Source organism: Vipera berus (assembly GCF_964194415.1).
Source record: "Vipera berus genome assembly, chromosome: 2".
Taxonomy (NCBI): domain Eukaryota; kingdom Metazoa; phylum Chordata; class Lepidosauria; order Squamata; family Viperidae; genus Vipera; species Vipera berus.
Genome location: NC_138203.1, coordinates 65,414,230 through 65,434,971, shown reverse-complemented (window position 1 = coordinate 65,434,971; position 20,742 = coordinate 65,414,230). Strand labels below are relative to the sequence as shown.

The 20,742-nt window shown below is 36.0% G+C and overlaps 1 protein-coding gene across 1 annotated transcript in view; it reads right to left on the bottom strand.

Annotated features, from left to right (window-relative positions):
• Positions 1–1,000: 1,000 nt before the first annotated feature.
• Positions 1,001–20,742, bottom strand: part of FRMD3 (FERM domain containing 3) — a 94,716-nt gene continuing 74,974 nt past the window's right edge. Inside the window, exons 10-14 of the mRNA XM_081317831.1 lie at positions 19,382–19,470; positions 17,940–18,014; positions 16,765–16,833; positions 15,229–15,350; positions 1,001–3,484 (exon numbers count right to left, since the gene is read on the bottom strand). Coding sequence (XP_081173957.1) covers positions 2,889–3,484; positions 15,229–15,350; positions 16,765–16,833; positions 17,940–18,014; positions 19,382–19,470 — 951 coding nt within the window. The 3' untranslated portion in view covers positions 1,001–2,888. The remainder of the gene's footprint in view (positions 3,485–15,228; positions 15,351–16,764; positions 16,834–17,939; positions 18,015–19,381; positions 19,471–20,742) is intronic.

The window sequence follows — 20,742 nt, the reverse complement described above, 5'->3', positions numbered from 1 at the left end:
ACAGAATGTTCTACAATATAGTCTAAGCACAAACAGAAATACACAATACTGCACCTACGAACTCTTCATATGCCATCTGGTAATTCCAGTTCTGGAGACAAGACTTCTCTGATTTATGTACACATTCTTCAGTCTTTTCTTATGTCTAGAATCTAGAAAAGTCCTCACCGATTGATATATCTCTATCCCTTCATGTACATGCACGTGCCATTCACTGTATACATATCCTTATTGCAGAGTTTATTCTCTGAGGTAACTGGTTCCTCAGGCAATTCTTTCCCAGATCAAATTAACTACTACTAACAAAGGTTTCTAATGATTTGGGGGCAATAGTACATGGACAAGACTACATTTTAGAATCCAGGATCTATAAACAGCTTGGTATGAATACCCAGAGGACCAAGACAAGAGTTTGGATTTATTGCTATTATAATACTTGCAATATCTATATAGTCTAGTTTTATAACTATCTCTAGGATTACTGTTATTTTGGTTTGGAAAACAACAATAGATGCTTCCTGACTGGGTTTTGATTCAGCTCAAAGTTTCAAACAGGATTAAATATGCAAATAATAAATATAATTTTTCTTAGCAATGAAATAATTAAGGAAAAGCTCAAAAACATATTGAAGATAAAATGGTTTCAGTCATAACATTTCATTTATTTACTTATGATTGAAAAGATTGCCCTAAAAAAACTACAAGTATTTACTTTTTAGATGATGTAATACATGCAAGGGAAATTACCCAAGCTTTTCAACTACTAGCCAATTATATAAAGAAAGAAATCTAGTTTAAAGCTTGTGTCCTGATCCAGTTGCTCTTAGCAACTGTGAGAACTCCAGAAAATGGACTATTCCATATCGGCTCATAATTTCTTCTAGAGTGCATACATCTTCTTTATACAAATTACAAACACAATCTGATTTTTCATTAAGCACATGGGAATTACATGATAGTTAGAAAAGTTTATATATTAGAAGGTAGATGAAATAGGGATTAGGCTTGTTGCAATAGTTTTAATAAGAAATGTAAATAAAAATATTTTAAAAGTTTTTAACTTTAAGTTTAAAAGGTACTTTAAGTACTTCATACATTTACTCAATTATTTTAAAAATAATAATTTATTATTTTGTAATAATAATTCTGAAACTTTAGTAGAAGAATGCTTTGGGAGCTTCCTTGAAACAAAAGGCTATAATCTTATTAATCTCGAACAAGGATCTAAACTGAACATATTTCTAAGGAAACAAGTGTAGGACTGTGTGTAAATATTGCTGGTGTAGTTAGGAAAGGGGAAGAGTGAGTTTTGTCTCATGAAATCCAGATTGGCAAATATGCTATTCAGTTTAGTTCTTCTGCTTCTACCTGCATACATTTGAAAATTGGGCATGTGGAAATGTTGATCTTCTCTAAACACATGAGATTTTAGTCACATCCTCTTAAAAGAGCTTGGAGTTTTACACAGGCACAAAATCTCCATCAAGACAACAAAGATAACAATACATCACTGTCAAAAGGACTTTTTATAAATAAATCATGTGCATCCATTGTTAATTACACCAGGTAAGAAAGCATGCTTAAAAATAATGGCATAAAATTGTGACTCTGGGATTTATCCTAATGAAAATTAATGAGTATAATCAGAAATTAACTTTTTTCAGGTGTCTGAAATTCACAGAGGTTTTTCACTGAAACTTCTATCTTTGGAAACAGGTTAATTTTTTAATTGTTATGTATTTTAGTAAGTTTAGCTTTATTTTTTTTTTTTTTTAAAAATCACCATTTCTCTGTAACTTACAATCATGTACACTCAATTCAAAATTTCTAAATCTCCTTCAAAACTGTATTAGCACTACTTGGTAAAAAGCTTTCATGAGTGCATCAAAGTAAAATCCAAATTTCCATCTTGAGAAAATTATATCCCATTCTTCAGTTTCAGAACAACTTCTGCAATGTGGTACTATACATTATACTGGTCGTGTATCTGCTGTTTAATATTAATATTCCTCAGAGACATGAGGAATATGCAGGACAGGTTCAACAGACAGGAGAGAATGCTTAACCATTTCTGCATCCACTGATTTTTTTCTGCAAATAACCTTCCGAGCTGATTGTGCATAGAGGGGAAAAAAACAATGTACAAAGAAAGGAGTATCTTCTCCTCCCATGCAATTCTCACCTGTAAATCATGGTTACACTGATTTATCTTAATGTGTAGTTCTTCCGAAACTTGTTAATTGAAAAATCAGTCTTTCCATATAGATCAGACATGCCTGTTTTTCATCTGAATTATTCACCCTGTGCATCTTGAATATTAGTCTTTTTAAAAAAAAATGCTAAAATGCTTTAAAAATTCATGTTATGTCTTTGTGCATTTATTCATCTGTACACTTAAATATTTTCAGAAATTGCATTTGCTAAAAAGTTACCAAAATTTGTAGACATAAAAATATTTTTAAATGAAAAAAATCAATCAAACAAAAAAATAATAAAACCCGAGCAATCGGTGGGTACTTATATAGGCATTGGTTAGTAGATATTGTTTTACTAAGGAATATATTCAAAAGCATTATTTGTAGTAAATGCTTAAAATTAGGATATCATGGCTTGATATAATAGAAATGATAGCTTTCTCTTCAGCTTAAATTACTGATAAAAACAGGAAAGCAAATAAAAACAAAGACTGCTTTTTGGTTACTTAAAGGCCACTACTACATCAATTATTCAATTATGAAAAGTACGGTAAATGTAAGAATTTTGAAGTTATTATCTATCAAAATAAAGAACTAATTGAAGATAACCTGCAGGATGTTTGTGAGCACCTAACTATTGACTAAATTCACTAGTTTTGAATATAGCCCTTAGTTTTGCACGTTTTTTTATGTTTAAGAGCTGCCAAACAAATGGCTAATGAAGTCTACTTTGCAGGCTATCCACTGTCTGAGAGGACAGTAATATTCAATGTGAAACTGTTGAAACTCTGGTGTCTGGCGGATTTCATGGAGGAAGGAGATGTCAAGGTCTGATTCCAGAAGGACAAGTAGTAGAGGGAAAACCACAAGCAATACTCCAAGCCCAACAAAAAGAAGTCTGGAAAAACTCTTCACAGCAGCGTTTACCTTCAAGTTACCCATCAGAAAGTCATAGCTCCACCTGAGTGCTTTTCGGGCTTCCTTCAACTCTTCCTCCTCTGCAACCAAAAATGCATTTTCATCCGCCTCCAGTTCCTCAAATGAATCTGTATCTTCTTTCCCATTTTCTGCCCTTGGAGAAGTTTGAAAGAGAAGGTCTATCTCCTCATCATTAACAGGAGTGGGGAGCAAGCTGGTGCTTGGATTGTAGATCAATTCTGAAATTGTTAAAGGCTCCTCTTTGATTTTCTCACCCTCCTCAACTGAAAGATCTGAACCATCATCTGTTCCTTTAGTAGGAGAGCTTGATATCACAGGTAGAGAAATATCTTCTTTCGGCAGCTGGATTCCTGTAAAATGGCACTTTTAGATTCTCAAACTTACATTTGAAGGAGATAAAACTATACACAAAACATAAACAACCGAAGAAAAAACTGCTTACAATTTAACCGTTAACTGGTTTATATTAAGTGAAGGGGACTTCTTCCTAGTTCAGCAAGCTAAATATAACTCATTACCATTACTCGTTTTACTACAAAATCCAAGTTTTTAAAAAATAAAAATCTGCATTTTGTGAACCTGAAATGAAACTCTTTGGTTATTTCATTGCACAGAACTAGGTTCCATGATTCTGAGACCATGAGAAATACTGTACTTGTATTATCAGACACGTGTATAATGTGTGTTTGCTGAAGGATGTATCATAATCATAAACTGCTAAGCTTGTAAGCCACCCTGAGTCTTCGGAGAAGGGTGGGATATAAATGGAATTAAAATAAATAAAATAATCTATTAATAGACTATTGATAGCAGTAAATGAGAAATTACAGATTGGTGGGAAATACTGGTTATCACATAATTCTATTTCTCAAAATACAATATTAATCAATACTACAAGGATGTCATAAGTGACAAAATGCATTATAGTACGTAAGACAGTTTGATTGAATGAACTAACTGGCGGAAAAGATTTTCATTACTCCTAATATGGTTAAACTACAAACTGCATCATTTGCATCAACTTTGTGTAATGATACCAATATCTAAATTAAAAGAGTTCTCTATGTAAACTTGCAACAAAGACTAATTTTTTGTACAGTCTTCTAAAATTATACAACTCCATTTAGAGTCCAGTTTTATTTAATTACTTTTTTGTGTGGGTGAACTGAAATGAGGTTTATTTTTCAATGCAAAAAACATATAGGAATGAATATAAGCCTTAACTCTTAGAACTAAAGATACTGTGCACAGGAATCTTCCCTAATTGTATCTCTATAGCAACAGTCTTGTAAAGTAATTGGGGCTAAGAAACAGCAACAGACCCAATGAGTCCAATGATCAGATGTATTTATTTATTCAACAATATCATCACTTTTTTGACAATCTGTTTTTAATTTAGTATTTTCTCTTGAATATCAATTGGATTAGATTTAGTCTGGTTTTTGTACATCTATTCAAATAAAACTAAAACTGCATCTAATTCAACTGAGTTAGACAATCTTGATTTTATTTATGGCTCCAAAATCCACTTTAAATCCTAGATCATTCTGTTATCCTCCACAATTTATATATCTTTTCATTCATAGTATCAAAGAAGCGTTAGGATTTAGGGTTAATCTTGAAGGCAGAAGCACAAAAAGAATGTCCACCTTTGGATTGCTCCTTCAAGTAGCAAGGTGGACAATGGATGTTTATTTGGATCTGGATATTAATGGAGATATTAGAGGCATCCCTGGATGAAACAGTATGATAGTTGGTAAGGTTACTCTTTATTTCAATCAGAGCTGGTCTGATGGATAGATGGAAGACAGGGGACAACCTGGCCACAGCCACACAGGTGCAACCTGCGTGTTTAAATATAGGCTTTGAATAAGAAGGCTGGGTTGGATAGAGAAATGTACTGTAGCTCGCTATGGGCTTTTAGAGTTGTAAATGAGATCCAGGATAAAGGACATTTCTCTTTTAATATCTGTTTCTTGTTAATCGGCAGCTTTGAATGATTGTTTCCCTGTTCACATGACATTTCTATGGCTTAACGGAAGGCAACTGAAGCTTGGACATGTGAATTTTATTTTCCTCCCTAGTCCATATTATGGAGCAGAAAGGAAAGAGGCAGATCTATGAAGGGAGGTAAAACCCATTCAATTAGAATGGTTCTTATTGATGTCTCCTCTGTGTACTTTGCAAGTCAAATTGTGTTACCACAGGATATGATGTCACTTTCTGAAGTGTGAAGACAGGAATCTTGAGTTACTATGATGCAGGAATGGGGGCAAATATAAGGAGACAAAATAATGGCACCATCATCTTCATAAGCTGGTTGGACTAAAGTGGCATCAACATTGAATAAACAAATAAATAATGTATCTTTATGTTGAATGCCAGGCAGGTCTTTTTTAAAAAAGGTAATGGTTAAAAAAAGATAATCTCATAGTAGTACAAGGGTCCAACCTGGTCTTTATTTTGAGATTAGCAGACTGTGGCAGGGATTTGTTTGGGCCCACTTATTGTCAATAAGCAATTCCTATTGTTTACAAGCTTAATGGTATACAAGTTTTTCTTAATGGTGTATAAAGTCATATACAACCCATGCCTACCTATTCTCACGCAGTCCTCTTCTGACTCTTTAATCATTAGCAGGAACTATTGGCGGATTTTGCCATATATAATTTGACATTAATTCTCATTTTTTCATGTTAAAATTCATAAAACAAAGTGTCACTGGAGTTAAGAACTTGAAAGAAGGCTTAATAATATTTATTTACTTAGACCTTTAAATTAGGCCTACTGGAGAAAGCTACATTTTTAAAGATTATATCAAAACATTCTTTCATTTCATTTTACATTCATTGCCACCATTCAAAATAAATGCTTTTCTGACTTTAGCTATGTCATCACAATAATGGTGATGATGATGATGATGATGATGATAAAGACAGAGCACATTAACACAACACAGTACAAAATTAAAATGCAATAAGACCACTTTTTCAGTATGGACATGATTTTAAAACATGATGTAAATTCATTTAAATTGCATTTTCCTCATACACAAATATGGAGGACAAAAGCTCAAAATGCTTTCAATGGCCTCTTTAATTTAATAAAGAGTTTAGTAAAAATGGCCTCAAAAATGGCTGCTGGCCTTGATTTAATTTCTCTGCATGCACATGCTCACAGAAAAATTTGCATACATACATACCCATCACGCTATTCTCTTTTGGGTTAAGCAACATTTTGAAAAATGCAGAAAAAGAATAAGAAATAGTAAGCAAAGTAAATTACAAAAAGGATAGGAGAAAAAAAGAAATCTGATTTATACCAATATCATTCATTATACTTCTTCATATTTTTCTTATTCCAGCAAACCATCCTTACATCCACAATGTCCATGCATTACATCATACACTACATTTATTTCTTATATTGTAACATCTCACCTCTGCCTTTTTAAAGATCTTATCAACTCCATCTATTCAGGGTTTTCCTCTCAATACATTCATCTTTTATATATTTCTTTAGGAATTCAATCTTCATTCATTCTATCTCCAGGACCAAAACATCTCAAAATATTTCCTTCATATTGGTGATTCACCATTCAGCATATATTTATTTTTTTAAACCTATTTTTGTTTTATAATACATACAACACTTAAGTTACTTGTTTCTACTACATATAACTTACTTTTATATTTCTCTTAACATTTTATTTACATAGAACAAAATTGTACTTTATCTGTTTTAACTTATTTTGACATTTGTTCTGCACAACAAATTTTACTAGTTATTCTTACTTTTTTAATGTCTTAATTCTTTCCCCGTTTTTAGTAAACAGTCTGCCAGGGTACACATTCATCCATGTGTCTCAGGGATCTTCAAACGTGGCCCTTTTATGACTTGTGGACTTCAACTCCCAGAATTCCTCAGCCAGCATGCCTGGCTGAGGAATTCTGGGAGTTGAAGTCCACAAGTCATAAAAGGGCCAAGTTTGAAGACCCCTGATTTTTTTTCCTATGCACAACTTCAATTGTAATTGTTGATTTAATTTTGTCAAATTCAACTACCTTGGCCTTTGAGTCCTTCGGGAAAGGGCGGTATATAAATGTAATAAATGTAATAAAATAAATATATTAAGTTCCAGTTTCATTACCTTATTGCAGCACTTAATTTAGCTAACATTTACAACATGGCACCAGCTGCCTTCAAATGCAACATTCATGTTTCCATTCAATATATCTCTAATATTACAAGCATTTATTATACATTTTTCATAAACAATCAAAAGGTTATTACACATTTTGCACTTTTTATTATTCCGTGTTGAACCATTCAATCCTGTTTCATTTATTCTCGTTTTACTTCCACCATGTACTGTTCTTATCACAAACATCAAATCTTCAGTTCAACATTTCTGCTAGATATCTCATAATTCAAGCTGTTGACTTTATCATAGATATTTCTAAATGAACAAAATTCTATACGCTTTCTCACAATTAGTATATTTTAGTGTTTTGTTAAATTGCATAAATCAATCTTCATATCTTATTCTAGGCACAAAGTCTCACTGCACTTCCCAAACTTTGTGTACATGGCTGAGTGTACCTAGGAAGTTTTTAGTATCTCTGTAAACAAGGTCATTCAGCACCCATGCATAAATATTGCTAATAATGTTGAAGCGGAAATCTTACATCACTCTATTACGCATATTAATAAGGTAATTCTATGAAAGTAATGTACTGTGTGCCAGATCTTGATGTGATAAGTCTCATCCACATTATTTCTGTATTGTAGATATTGTAGTGAAATGAATGGGATGTTATCACAGAGAAGTAGCTCTCGACCTACTAGGAGTTTGCCATAAAACTTGACAATCAAGTTTCTAAAAAGAGGGAGTTTCTAAACGAAATTCAAATAATGTAGTCCTTCAAATGACCCATGTGTATTAGATAATTTTTTGCTACTATTCCCTGCAGGTTATATTTAGCCCCTATCAGTGCCTTCATAATCTCAACATAGGAATATTGAGTCCTGGATACATGTCAAAATATCTTCCCATGTATTCATCCCCAACACTTAGCTTGGTATCTGAGAATCCATTTCAAATGTTTGTGATGGCTGAAGTACAGAAATTCTGTAAAAAGAAGAGTATCTCTTCAATGTTGACAAGTGATCAATGAAATACCATTCCAACAGAACCAGCAGCGAATGCATACAGACATTTGGAAAGAACTAAAAACTGCTTTTCTGCAATGTTTGTTGTCTGCCTTTATAGTTGGTTGTTACAATATGTACTGTATCTATGTTATATTATTACAGTGCTGGTGATTTATTTTTATTAACTTTATTACTATAAAATTAATTTATAGTAAAGTGGTCTGATTTCTGATTAAAAGACATACTTAAAATATTTACACTGTTGATACTTCAGACAGTATTAAAATGATAGTTGTCAATGTAATTTAATTTTATTGAAGTGAAAATATTTTTGCAGAAATACCTTCTTTCTTAGGTTAAGGAATTCTATCTGCAACAGAAGACCCAGGGATTCTGGGTTCTCAAATTTTGAAGAACACAAAGTGCCTTAAAATGATACATTAATTTGTGTGCAATAGCACTCTTGCCATGAATAAAATATATTTATTTATTTGTTTGTTTTATTTTATTAATCAGATTTAGATGGTAACCCACCTCACCAAAGGTGACTCTGGGCAGCATACAATATTCCAATAAAACATCACATACTGTATATAAAAACTATCATATACAGTAAATATGTAAAAATACATGCTCAAAATTAAAATCAAAATTAAACATACAAATCCCAAGCATGGAGAGAGTGAGTATATCCACCTCACTAGTGGAGCCCTTTGAACATGTCCTCAGTTTCCTGGTATCCCCAGGCCTGATGACATAACCAGGTCTTGAATGATTTACGGAACATCAAAAAGAATGGAGCCAACTTAACCTTGGAGGGAGGGAAAGAATGTTCTAGAAGGCAGTGCCACAGTAGAGAAATGGGACCTGCCTCCTGGGACCCACCAAATCTAAGTCCCTTGTAGATGGTAACCATAATATGCCTTCTTGCCACATCTAATGGGATGGGCTAATCTGAAAGAGACAGTTCCACAGATAACCTTGTCTCATGCACTGAAGGGCTTTTAATGTTAAAACCAGTACCCTGAATTGGATTTAGAACCAAACTGGCAACCAATATATCTTGCAGAGCAGAGGTGTGACATATGATGTTCTAGAAACACACAAAACTACCCATGAATTCTGTGCCAGTTGATAAATGCTTTTAATGTGATTAGAGTTGAGCAAGAAATAAATATACCATTTACTTTTAATACTTAAATTTTACAGTAATCTGAATCTGTGAGGTAGCACAGCCCCCCACTTTCTGCTTCCAGAAGAGCAAAATGAGAAGCAAAGTTCCACCAAGGTTTTGATGACACTCCTACTTCGCACAACTCTGGTGAGGTTTTAAAAGTATTAAAGATTTTAAATATTCTTGTTTGAAAACTGTTTGTGACTCATGAGGATCCTGACTTGTAGTTTGAGAATCACTGTCACTGAGATTTATTATCACTTTCCTGGAAGAAAGATGTCCTGGAATTTATTTCAGAAAGCTTCACTAATAAAATAGGCTATAACATTTCTGAGAATAATTCCTTTGGTCTTCCTCAGTTGAAGTATCACTTTTTTTTCCAATTTAATATGGTTTTTGGTGAAGGTACTTGGGCATAATGATTCCCTAACGATATCTATAAGTTTTAAATGCCATGGAATTGTACTATCTATAATTCATAGATTCATGCATTTACTACAAAGACATTTAAAAAATATTTCTCTGTATATTAGGTACTTGGTTAAAATAACTTAATATACAAGTGAACTCCATCTATTAGAAGGACATTCCTCACTGAAGAATTTGTTTTTCCTACTTATCCTAGCCCAGCTGTTCTTTGTTTGCTCTTTTGGACAAAGAGAAAACTATTCAAATCCCAGTGCTATAATTTACTATTCCCTGAGTATTGACCCTTATCAATATACAAAAAGGAAAAAGGGGCACTGTCCTTAAAAATATTTAAGTAACTAGGCAAAAAAGCCCCACCTTACCAGCACTTTTAGCTGTGATCTTCGACCCATGTCTCAACAGACGAATGCACACATCTTTACTACAGTGGTTAACCATTCGCAAATGAATACTCCTTCGGGTTTGGATTTTTACCAGGCATTTCACCATATTGACTAAAAGCTGTCTTTTCTATTTCAGCTTTAATGAACTAGCCGCCCATACCAGCTGTGACCTTTACCAAGTTTCCACTGTGTCCAGCTTGGAAGAGTCCAGCTGAATGAATCAAATAACAGCTTCAAATTCAGCCAATAGAAATAGCCTACTAGAGCACGGAGTGAGTGCCTATTTTTAAACCCTTCCAACTGGCTCATAATACACTAAGTAATTAACAGCAAATGCCAGCCATTCCCTTAACAGTTGTTAATTAACAACTGCACTATACACTATATATACTAGTCTAAGCACTTGAACTGTTTACTGCATTATAATGCAGACTACTGAAGCAATAGACATAAAAGTTTGCCATTATGACATAATAATAATAATAATAATAATAATAATAATAATAATAATAATAATAATAATAATAATAATAATAATAATAATAATAATATAAAGTTGGAAGGGACCTTGGAGGTCATCTAGTCCAACCCCCTGCTCAGGCAGGAAACTTTTATATGGGCATTTATTTTATTTTTTAAATTTGAACCTACACTTTTAATTATCTGCAGAGGCAATCCTGTTTAATTCAGTCTAATGATTGTTAAAAGTTGAAGGTATAAATATTGAGTTTGGCAGGATGGGTCCCAGTGGTTTCCAGACCTGAGGCATTTTGTACATCTGTCTTAGTCCCAAGACTATCACACAATCCCATTGAGTTTTCATTCACAAAAGTGGGAAGAAGAAACCTAGAGTTTAAACCCTAGAGCAGTGTTTTTCAACCTTTTTTGGGCAAAGGCACACTTGTTTCATGAAAAAAATCACGAGGCACTCCACCATTAGAAAATGTTAAAAAAATTAACCGTTAATGGTTTCTGAAAATTTTACCGTTAATGGTTCCTGAAACCATAAAAGAAAATAATTCTTCTCACCAGTAATTTTCGAGCACTTCTGGGAGTTGAAGTCCATGAGTCATAAAAGAGCCAAGGTTGCCTACCCCTGCTTTAAGGCCAAGCAGAGGGAAGTTAAGAGAGGTTCCTTTTCGTTATAAACAGAAATACTGTATCTTCCCAAACAACCCTGAGAACAAGGAAGCCCTAGTTTGCTAGCTAATCATTTTTTAAAAAAAAAAAAATCTAATGTAATCATTTATCATTATTATGGCGGTCTAAAGCTTTATTAGCGCTTGCGGGCGCTAATGTCATCCCAAAGCCACCAGGGAAGGATTCGAGCAGAGTTCGGAGAAGCCTCGAACGATCCCACCGCCTCGCCCGATCCGTCGCGGCCGTCCTCCAGGGGGTGTTGTGGTAGTGAGCAACGGTGCCCCCTCCCCTTTTCTCCCCGGGAGCTCGAGAGAGAGTTGGGCAGAGAGGAAGGTGGCTGCAAGGCGAGAGACGCAAACAACTTTTTTTTTTGCTTCCAGCGAGTTGCGGGCACCCGGCCCCGCCGTCCGCGGGACTTGTAACTTGAGCCTGCAAAACTGACTGGAGCGCGGCGCTGCGAGGCGAGAGGGAGCTGAAAGCCGCCTGGGCAGCGGAGAGACCGAACTGAAAAGCCCGCTCGGGGAGGCAACGGCGGCGGCGGGGAGTGGGGTGCTTCCTTTCCCCGGGTCCTAGGCTCACCCCAACGCTGGGCAAGCCGGCAATGGGTAGGAGAGAAAGCTCGTGAACCTCCGGCGAACTTTTCCCCTCCTACGTGCAGGGCAGGCGGAGCGGGGCAGGCGGATGGAGGATGCGCTCTGCCCAGCGAGCTGTCTAAGAAGAAGGAGGAGGCGGCGAAGGCGGCGAAGGCGGCGGCGGCGGTGAGGGAAGCACCGGGGAGGACGACGATGAAGCAGCAGCAGCAGCAGCAGCTGCAACTGCAACTGCCGGCCTCGCCGCCTCCGAAGCACTACGGTGCGGGCTGTCCGGAGCCCCGGCCTCATGTGGCCCCAGCTTCTTCGGGCGGACATTTTTTTAAAAATCTTTCGAATTTTTCCCACGGCACACCAGGCAACATCTCGCGGCACACTAGTGTGCCGCGGAACAGTGGTTGAAAAACACTGCCCTAGAGCACAGATATAGGAAGCCTCTGACTTCTTTGCACTGGGGTAAATAATAATCTAATGTAGTCAAATTGTGGCTAGGAATCTTCTCACAAATGTAAAAAAAGACTTTAATTCAGAACTAAATAACTGCAAATCTAAGATTTACTGGCAAGCCTGGACACGAAGCCTGGCCCTGATGTTGCTGCTTCTATATCTGCTATTGTAGGAAAACCTTGCACCCAGCTAGAAGTCACAAAACAGAAACAGTAGTAGTGGTTTTTGCTAGTGGTAATTGATGTTGAACTGCACTATTCTAAGTCTACAGTAGACAGTAATTATTTGGACCAACACTTAATCTGCTGGTATTTTCCCCAGCGTTGACTGACTGAAAAAGTGATTTATGACTAGTTGTCGCACTTATGAGTGTTGTAGTGTTCCCACAGCAATATGATCACAATCCAAGCACTTGGCAACCAGCTTGCTTTTACAACAGTTGTAGCATCCCAGGATCATGTGATCAACATTTGTGGCATTCCCAACCATCTTCTGACAAGCAAAGTCAATGGGGGAATCCATATTCACTTAACAACTGTGGCAAAAAAATGATTGTAAAATCAGGCATGACCCACTTAACTGTATCATTTATGGACGGAGGTTCTGGTCCCAATTGTGGTTTTTAAGTCAAGGACTACTTGTATTTCTGTTACAACAAGATAATTCCAGTGTACCTACAAAATCAGAAGGGATCTGAGCAGAAAACTGCTCTAGAACATACTGCTATATAAATCCAAAGGAGCGTGTTTGTCAAGTCCTCTCCATAGCAAAATCTTTTATTATAAGAAACATGAGAGATCAGACAGATCCAAGGCAATTCCAAGAGACACATGACTGTAATATTCATAGGAATTCTCTTGGTTCAAAGTTTTGAAAGCAAGAGGCCCTCCATAAAACTCAGGATTAGGAGAAAAGGTTCCCCCACTATTCACACAGTCTTCATCTTTTGTCAACCTTCTTCCTTTTTCCACTAAAATACCCAAACAGTGCATGTACATACATGCCTGGATGCTGTGATTAGCTATTGTCACGGAAGGGGTTGTTTCTCATGTCGGGGACAAGGCTCTATCTACTTTGCAGGAAAAGAATGCTGACAATATGAAGATGGGAGAGTAACAAAGGAAAAGCTGGTCTTGAATTGACAAAAGGAAAATTTAATTTAATTTAATTTAATAATATGCAGGGAACAGGTGGAATGATTTGAATACGTATGTATATAATTCTATATATGTACAATGAGAGCTGTCCAACTGGAAGCTATTCTGCTTGTAATAAGTTAGCTGCATTATTCTTTGAGAAGTTAGTAGCCACTGAGTTCCTGAATAAGAAAGCTTGACAGCTGTACCTTACCACACGTACAGACACACACCCCCATATCAACACTCACTAAGAGATCCGGGGGCACGGATACGGGAAGGAGTATCACGTGGAATGGAGAAAGATCCAGATTTCCAAGTTGTAAGGCTTCCAGGAAGGAGTACAGGGATGGGATCTTGCTGTACCAGGTGGGGACTGATAGCAGGATCTTCCCCTGACAGGGTATAAAAATAGAAGCAGCAGTTAAGAGAAAAGATGCTGCATTAAGAGCTTCCCAGTCACACTGCCAAAGAAACCCAATATAATGTAATGAAGAATCGAGAAAATGGAGCTAAGGAAGCTTCCCCAGGTGCAATATAAAGTGGGCAGAACTCAGTTACGTGCACTTGGTCTAAAAGTGTTCCTTGACTAGTTGATATTAATGGCGGGGTATTTGTAAGCTTTCTATTTAGAAATGTTACAATAGGTTGTGACTTAGTCCCATCCCATGGCAGTATTTCCTTAAATATTTTAAGGAAAAGATTGAAGAACAATAATCTATCCTAAGATTACCTAGATCAGGGGTCTGCAACCTTGACAACTTGTGGACTTCAGCTCCCACAATTCCTCAGCCAGCATAGCTGGCTGAGGAATTCTGGGAGCTGAAGTCTACAAGTCTTAAGGTTGTCAAGGTTGCAGACTTCTGACCTAGTTATGATACAGGTAACCCTTGACTTGAGACAGTTCATTTAGTGATTGTTCAAAGTGACAACATCATTGAAAAAAGTGACTTATGACCATGTTTCACACATGACAGTTGCAGCATCCCCATGGTCACATGATCAAAATTCAGAGGCTTGGCACCTGGTTCATATTTATGACGGTTGCAGTGCCCTGGAGTGATCTCCTTTTGCAACCCTCTGACAAGCAAAATCAATGGGGAAACCAGATTCACTTAACCACCGCGTTACTAATTTAACAACTGTAATGAATCACTTACCAACTGTGGCAAGAAAGGTCGTAAAATGGGGGGAAAGTCACTTAAATGTTTCACTTCGCAACATAAATTTTGGGCTCAATTGTGGTCGTAACTTGAGGACTAACTGTACTGAGTTTAGATCAACAACTACCAGGCAATGAGAAGTTGTGAAGAATTTCTGTCTCAGAATGAACCCCCATCTATTAAATGGAAAATCTAATTTATGATCAAGGTGAATCAGTTCCCACTCTTTTTTATTAAACATCTAGTATTCTATAATCTAAATAATATTTTAATCTAAGTAATTTAAAACTGCCGCCAATCCATTTTCATCAGCAACATATCAGCAATTGTCCAGCCATTTTGCTAGTTATATGAATGAAAATAACTTTTGAAACATACAAATGCAATCTGTGCATTTTGAAAAATTGATTGCTGTTGACTTTATTGATATGCTTTATAAAAATAAAACACAGAAGGGGGTCTCTTAGCTTAGACTTGCCTTCATCAGAAAGAACCTCTTCCTGGTCATCTGGTGATGGATGGAGAGGTTGCAGAGGTTCCATGTTAATTATGAGTTGTTTGCTTAAAGAGTAAGAGCTACGGCTTTGAGTAATGTTGGTCCTGTGAAAAAAAAGGATAAATTATCCTACTGACTATATAATAAATTAGGATGTAGGTATGTATGTAGACACATACATGAAGAAAGATACTTATGTGGCATATAAAAAAAGAAACAGGATCTTCTTGCTATCCTCTTCAAAATATTTATTTGTACAAAACATGTTGCAGAACAGTTTGAAGTTATTTTTTATTTCTTGTAGCCAATGCCTAGTGAAACCCGAAACAGTGAAATAGAATTATGCAATTATTATTGGTAGTCCTCGACTTGCAACCATTCATTTAGTGACAATTTGAAGTTACAACGGCACTGAAAAAAGTGACTTCTGACCGTTTTTCACACTTATGACTGTGCCCCGGGGAGAGAGCCCAGGTGGTGCAGTGGTTAAAATGCAGTATTACAGGACTAACTCTGCCCACAGCCAGCAGTTCGATCCTGACCAGATCAAGGTTGACTCAGCCTTCCATCCTTTTGAGATGAAAATGAGAGCCCAGATTGTTGGGGACAGTATACTGACATTCGTAAATCCCTCAGAGACTGCTGTAAAGCACTATGAAGCGGTATAAAAGTCTAAGTGCTATTTCTATGTGATCACCTTTTGCAACTTCTGACAAGCAAAGCCAACAATCATGTTACTAATTTAACAACTGGAATGATTCACTTAACAACTTTGCAAGAAAGGTCTTAAAATGGACCAGGGCTCACTTAACAAATGTCTCACTTAACAACAGAAATTTTGGTCACAATTCTGGTCAGAGGTCGAGGACTACCTATCTACCAAACTGATTTGAAAACATTTGGATTTCCCTAATCTGATAAATTGGGATTTGAGTTAAAATATTGTTCCTTATTGAAGGGAATGAGTCAGAAAACACTAAAAAAATATCCTATAATGTAAATCAGGGGTGTCAAACTCAATTTCATTGAGGGCCGCATCAGCATTGTGGTTGCCCTCAGGGGGCCGGGTGGGTGTGGCCTGGGTGGGCGTGGCCTACTGGGTGGGCGTGGCTAGAGTGCGTATGGCCTACTGGGTGGGCATGGCCAGCTCTACATCGTTCGCATCAAGGGTGCCTATGGGGGCCTGGGCAGGAGTGGGACAGATCTGAGGGTCTCTGGCAGAAGGAGGGTCTCTGGGCCAGGGCCAAGGCAGTGAGGGCTGTTCCCTCACTGTTTCCAGGATGGCTTTGCGAGCCGCATAAAACCACTTCACGGGCCGGATGAGGCCCCCGGGCCTTGTGTTTGACATGTCTGATGTAAATGAATATAAATCCTTCAGCTCCTATTACATATTAAAAGCCAATAGCAATGTTCTATTCCTGGGAGAACAGTAATTAAATATATGTCATATAATTTTTCAATTTGTAATACATAGGTCAATGTTAGTAGATTCTTTACGCGTTTTAGATCAGAAAATACCTGTGTACTTCTGGAGGCTCCCTCTGGATCTTTGAACTTGCTTCAACAACTTCTTTTGCAACTTTTCCACTGTGACAAAACATACATGTTAAAAACTAATTTTTGTATGATAAAAAATTATTTGTTGTGCAGTAACCAAGTGTTTAAAGCAACTCATATATTAAGAAGGATACCAAGTAATGGAAAAGCTTTGTCTTTACAAACGGAGTTGAATATTCAAAAACTATCATTGTGGGATGTTTGCAACTATATCCTTAGAAAGCTGGCATTTTAATTATGGCAATACTCTTCTAATAAGGGCTGAAGTTATTTACTTAACTTATTTACTTATTTATTTATATATTTATTTTTATTTTATTAGTTGAATTTATATACCGCCCTATTCCTGAAGGACTCAGGGCGGTTCAAACTAGTTTAAACTAATCTTTGGTGATATCGAAGCTAGTGCTGAAATTTTTCCTCCATATGTGTGCATGGGTCTGATCAGTTTTAAAGGCAGAAAAATCATTAAGCCCAAGATAGAGTTAATATCCATTTTTTATCTTTTTCAAAATATATTTTTAAAAATCATACTGAAAGAAATTGGTGGTTTGCTATCTGATTTTAACATTGTGGTTTTGAGAATCTGAATACCTATACAAATGGAGTTGGGGCTTACACTGGACTTATGGTTCGTTCAGTCCCAATTTACAAGAACAATTCTGCTCAAATTGGTAGCAATAAGCTGTCTAATATACTGTCTACCAAAAACCATTTGTTTTTATCTCTTCATAAATATTTTACATGCATAATTCTAGGTATATGTAATCAGACCTAAATTGCCATTATAATCATTGGTGCTTATTTTCAAGTCCATGTGAATAGGATTACCTATATATTCTCCACATTTATTTTTATATTTCCAGAGCAGTTTATAAAAATATTAATACAGTCAAAAGCAAGTATTTTTTAAAAAACAGTCTGGACCATTTCATGGGCTAAAATGATACAGTCTTATATTTGTGCACACAGACCTACTGCTTTCATTAAGGTTTACACTCAGATAACTGTATGTAAGCTTGCAGTCTTAAGGAACTTGATTTTTTTTTATTGAATCCATCCATCCATCCATCCATCCATCTTGTCCTGTCCTGTCCTGTCCAATTTCTTCCTGTTGGGATAAAAATAATATTTACCTGTATCTAAATCTGCTGCCTTTAAAAAATATTTTGCTGCTGGACATGGTTTTGATTTGGCTTGATTTTGCATACCTTCAGAGGAAACAAAATGAAATAGTTAACTTTTCAAGGAAGAAAATAAAGTCTTGGTCTACCAACAGACATACATACTTATTTAGGCTGTGTGTATCTGTATATATTGTTTATAACTCTTGTTGCAAAAAGAAGTTTCAAATAACCTTTAAAAAGCAGATTTTCTTTTAACAAGCAATCCAGTATTCAATTAATATATTTCTAGTTGTTTTATTACAAATATTTTAGTTAGTCATTCCCTATCAAGGAAGTATTTAAAGAAGATAATGTACGAAACCTACAGCATGGTACCCAATAACTTATAACTCATACCTGCATTGTGTGGTGCTCACACAGACAGTTAGATATTTATGTTTGCAGGTATTTATTTACTGAGATGCAAATGATAACAGATTACTTACACTAGCAGGTAGGATTGTATTCCAGTGAAATAAGAGTGCTGATTGATCTGCCAGGCTATACTCCCTATACTGGGAAAGGTTTTATGTCCATTTTTATTTTAAAACATGTCAAGACTTAGGATAGTATCACTGTTACAATCTAAATTACAATCGTATTACAATCACAACTGAATCCTAAATTTCCATTGCTAGCCAAGGCAGTTGTTAAGTGAGTGTTGCTTTATTTTACAACCTTTTTGCCACAGTTGTTAAAAAGAATCACTGCAGTTGTTAAGTGAATTGTGTGGTCATTAAGTGAATCTGACTTCTCCCATTTACTTTGCTTGTTAGAGACCCGTTGGAAAGATTACAGATGATGATCACATGATCCCAGGACACTGCAAATATCATAAATACTTCCCAGTTGCCAAGTGTTCAAATTCTGATCACGACTATGAGGATGCTACAATGGTTGTAAGTGTGAAAACTGATCATAAATTGGTTTTTTTCAGTGCTATTGTAACTTCGGTTACTAAACGAATGGTTATAAGTCAAAGACTATCTGTATCTGTAATTGTTTGAAGAACCAGAAATCAATTAACCTTGAATATAGTGTATAGAATCTTCATACTCCCAAGACTAATAATACTTCAAGTTTGAGATTATTCTGCTACTAGACTCAAAATATCACAATTTAAAAAGAAATTTCTGTTTGATGTCCAAAAAATCTTAATAAAATATAATTAATCTTATATTTTGGATTATTTTAAAGTATTCCTCATAATTATCCAATTCATTAATTTCATATTTGTTAAAACTTTCAATAAAGTAATCTGTAGATAAATCAAGGCCATTTTCTCTTTATAGCATGCTGATTTAACATGAAAAGAATCTCAGATTACTTGATATTCTTGGCTCATCTACACATTTGTATTATATTATTGAAGTGAATTTATACTATTCAATGATAGGAATAGTTCTGCTTACTTGTAAAAAGCCTGATTCTCCACGCCACATTTCCAGAGATGCTTGCAAGCTGCTGGTGTAGAAGTATGAAATGATAACATAGCCTTTTTCTAAGCATGTGAGAAAAAAATTAAACAAAAGAAAATAAAATTTGACTTATTTAACAATGTTAGTCTAAAGGCATGATTTTCACTTATATTAATATCATAATTACTTCATATTAAACAGTGGGCTTATCTGCATTACTTGCTTGCCCCATCGTCACATGAGGCTGGCAATCATTTTTGGTTGAGTCCCCAATAGCTGACAAAGCAACTTCAAGTTTGTTTTATATCTGAAGTACACTTTTCCATATTATGCTACCTTGAGGCTCCTATCCTTTTAAATAGAAAAGAAAGGAACACTTTTTCAATCAAGTCAATGCTCATCATACTCTCAAATACCTAATAAAGCTAACTTTTGTCATGAGTTCTATATAGCATAATGACTAGGATACTTTTTTCTTGTCCTCAACTTCTTACTTTTCTCTTTTCTTTTAAAAAAAACTTGTTTAGTTTTACATCATTTTACTGTTTTTTTTCGAGTAACATGAGGTAGAAAGACAAGATTCAGCTTAAATGTTAAGTGTGGATTTGCCCTGGGAAAGGACAAAAAACAGCTGATCAGAACTTTTCCGAAGTCCTATTGAATGGACCATCAACTAACTATTGAAAAGACCTGAATAACCCTCACTGAGTTTCTGTCAAGGGCCAGGGAAATCAGGAGATCCGGGTAGTTCAAACAGGTGTAAACATTTATTGAAAGCGTAAGCTCTCTACAAGAATCTGGACTATTAAAAGGAATTGGTGGTGGATAAGGGTAGAAAGAATTCAAGGTGGGCTGGACCTATATCCCTTGTGTGTGTGAAAGGACTGATGATACATTTGAACTCTTTCCTCAAGCTCAGCCTGGTCATTTCCTAAAATTTCCCTTGATTCCACGGGATTATTTGCCATGAAGGTATGAAGAAGAAAAGTACAAGTTAAGTATTCTTGAAAAGACCATCATTAGCCTAATAAGTTAGTCATACATTGTATAAAGTTTATTTTAGATATGTCAAAACTATTAACTATTCTAGGTAGCTTGAAATAGTGGCAGCATGTAAACTCATTAGATCAGGGGTCCCCAACCCCCAGGCCGTGGACTGGTACCAGGCCGTGGCATGCCAGCAACCAGGCCGCACAAACAAGCAAAACCCAATTTGCAGGATGCAGGCAGCACACAAAACCCACGCCTCCTCCGGTCTGTGGAAAAACCTCTCTCCACGTAACCAGTCCCTGGTGCCCAAAAGGTTGAGGACCTCTGCATTAGATGATATATTAATAGTTGGGGAATCCTGGTTT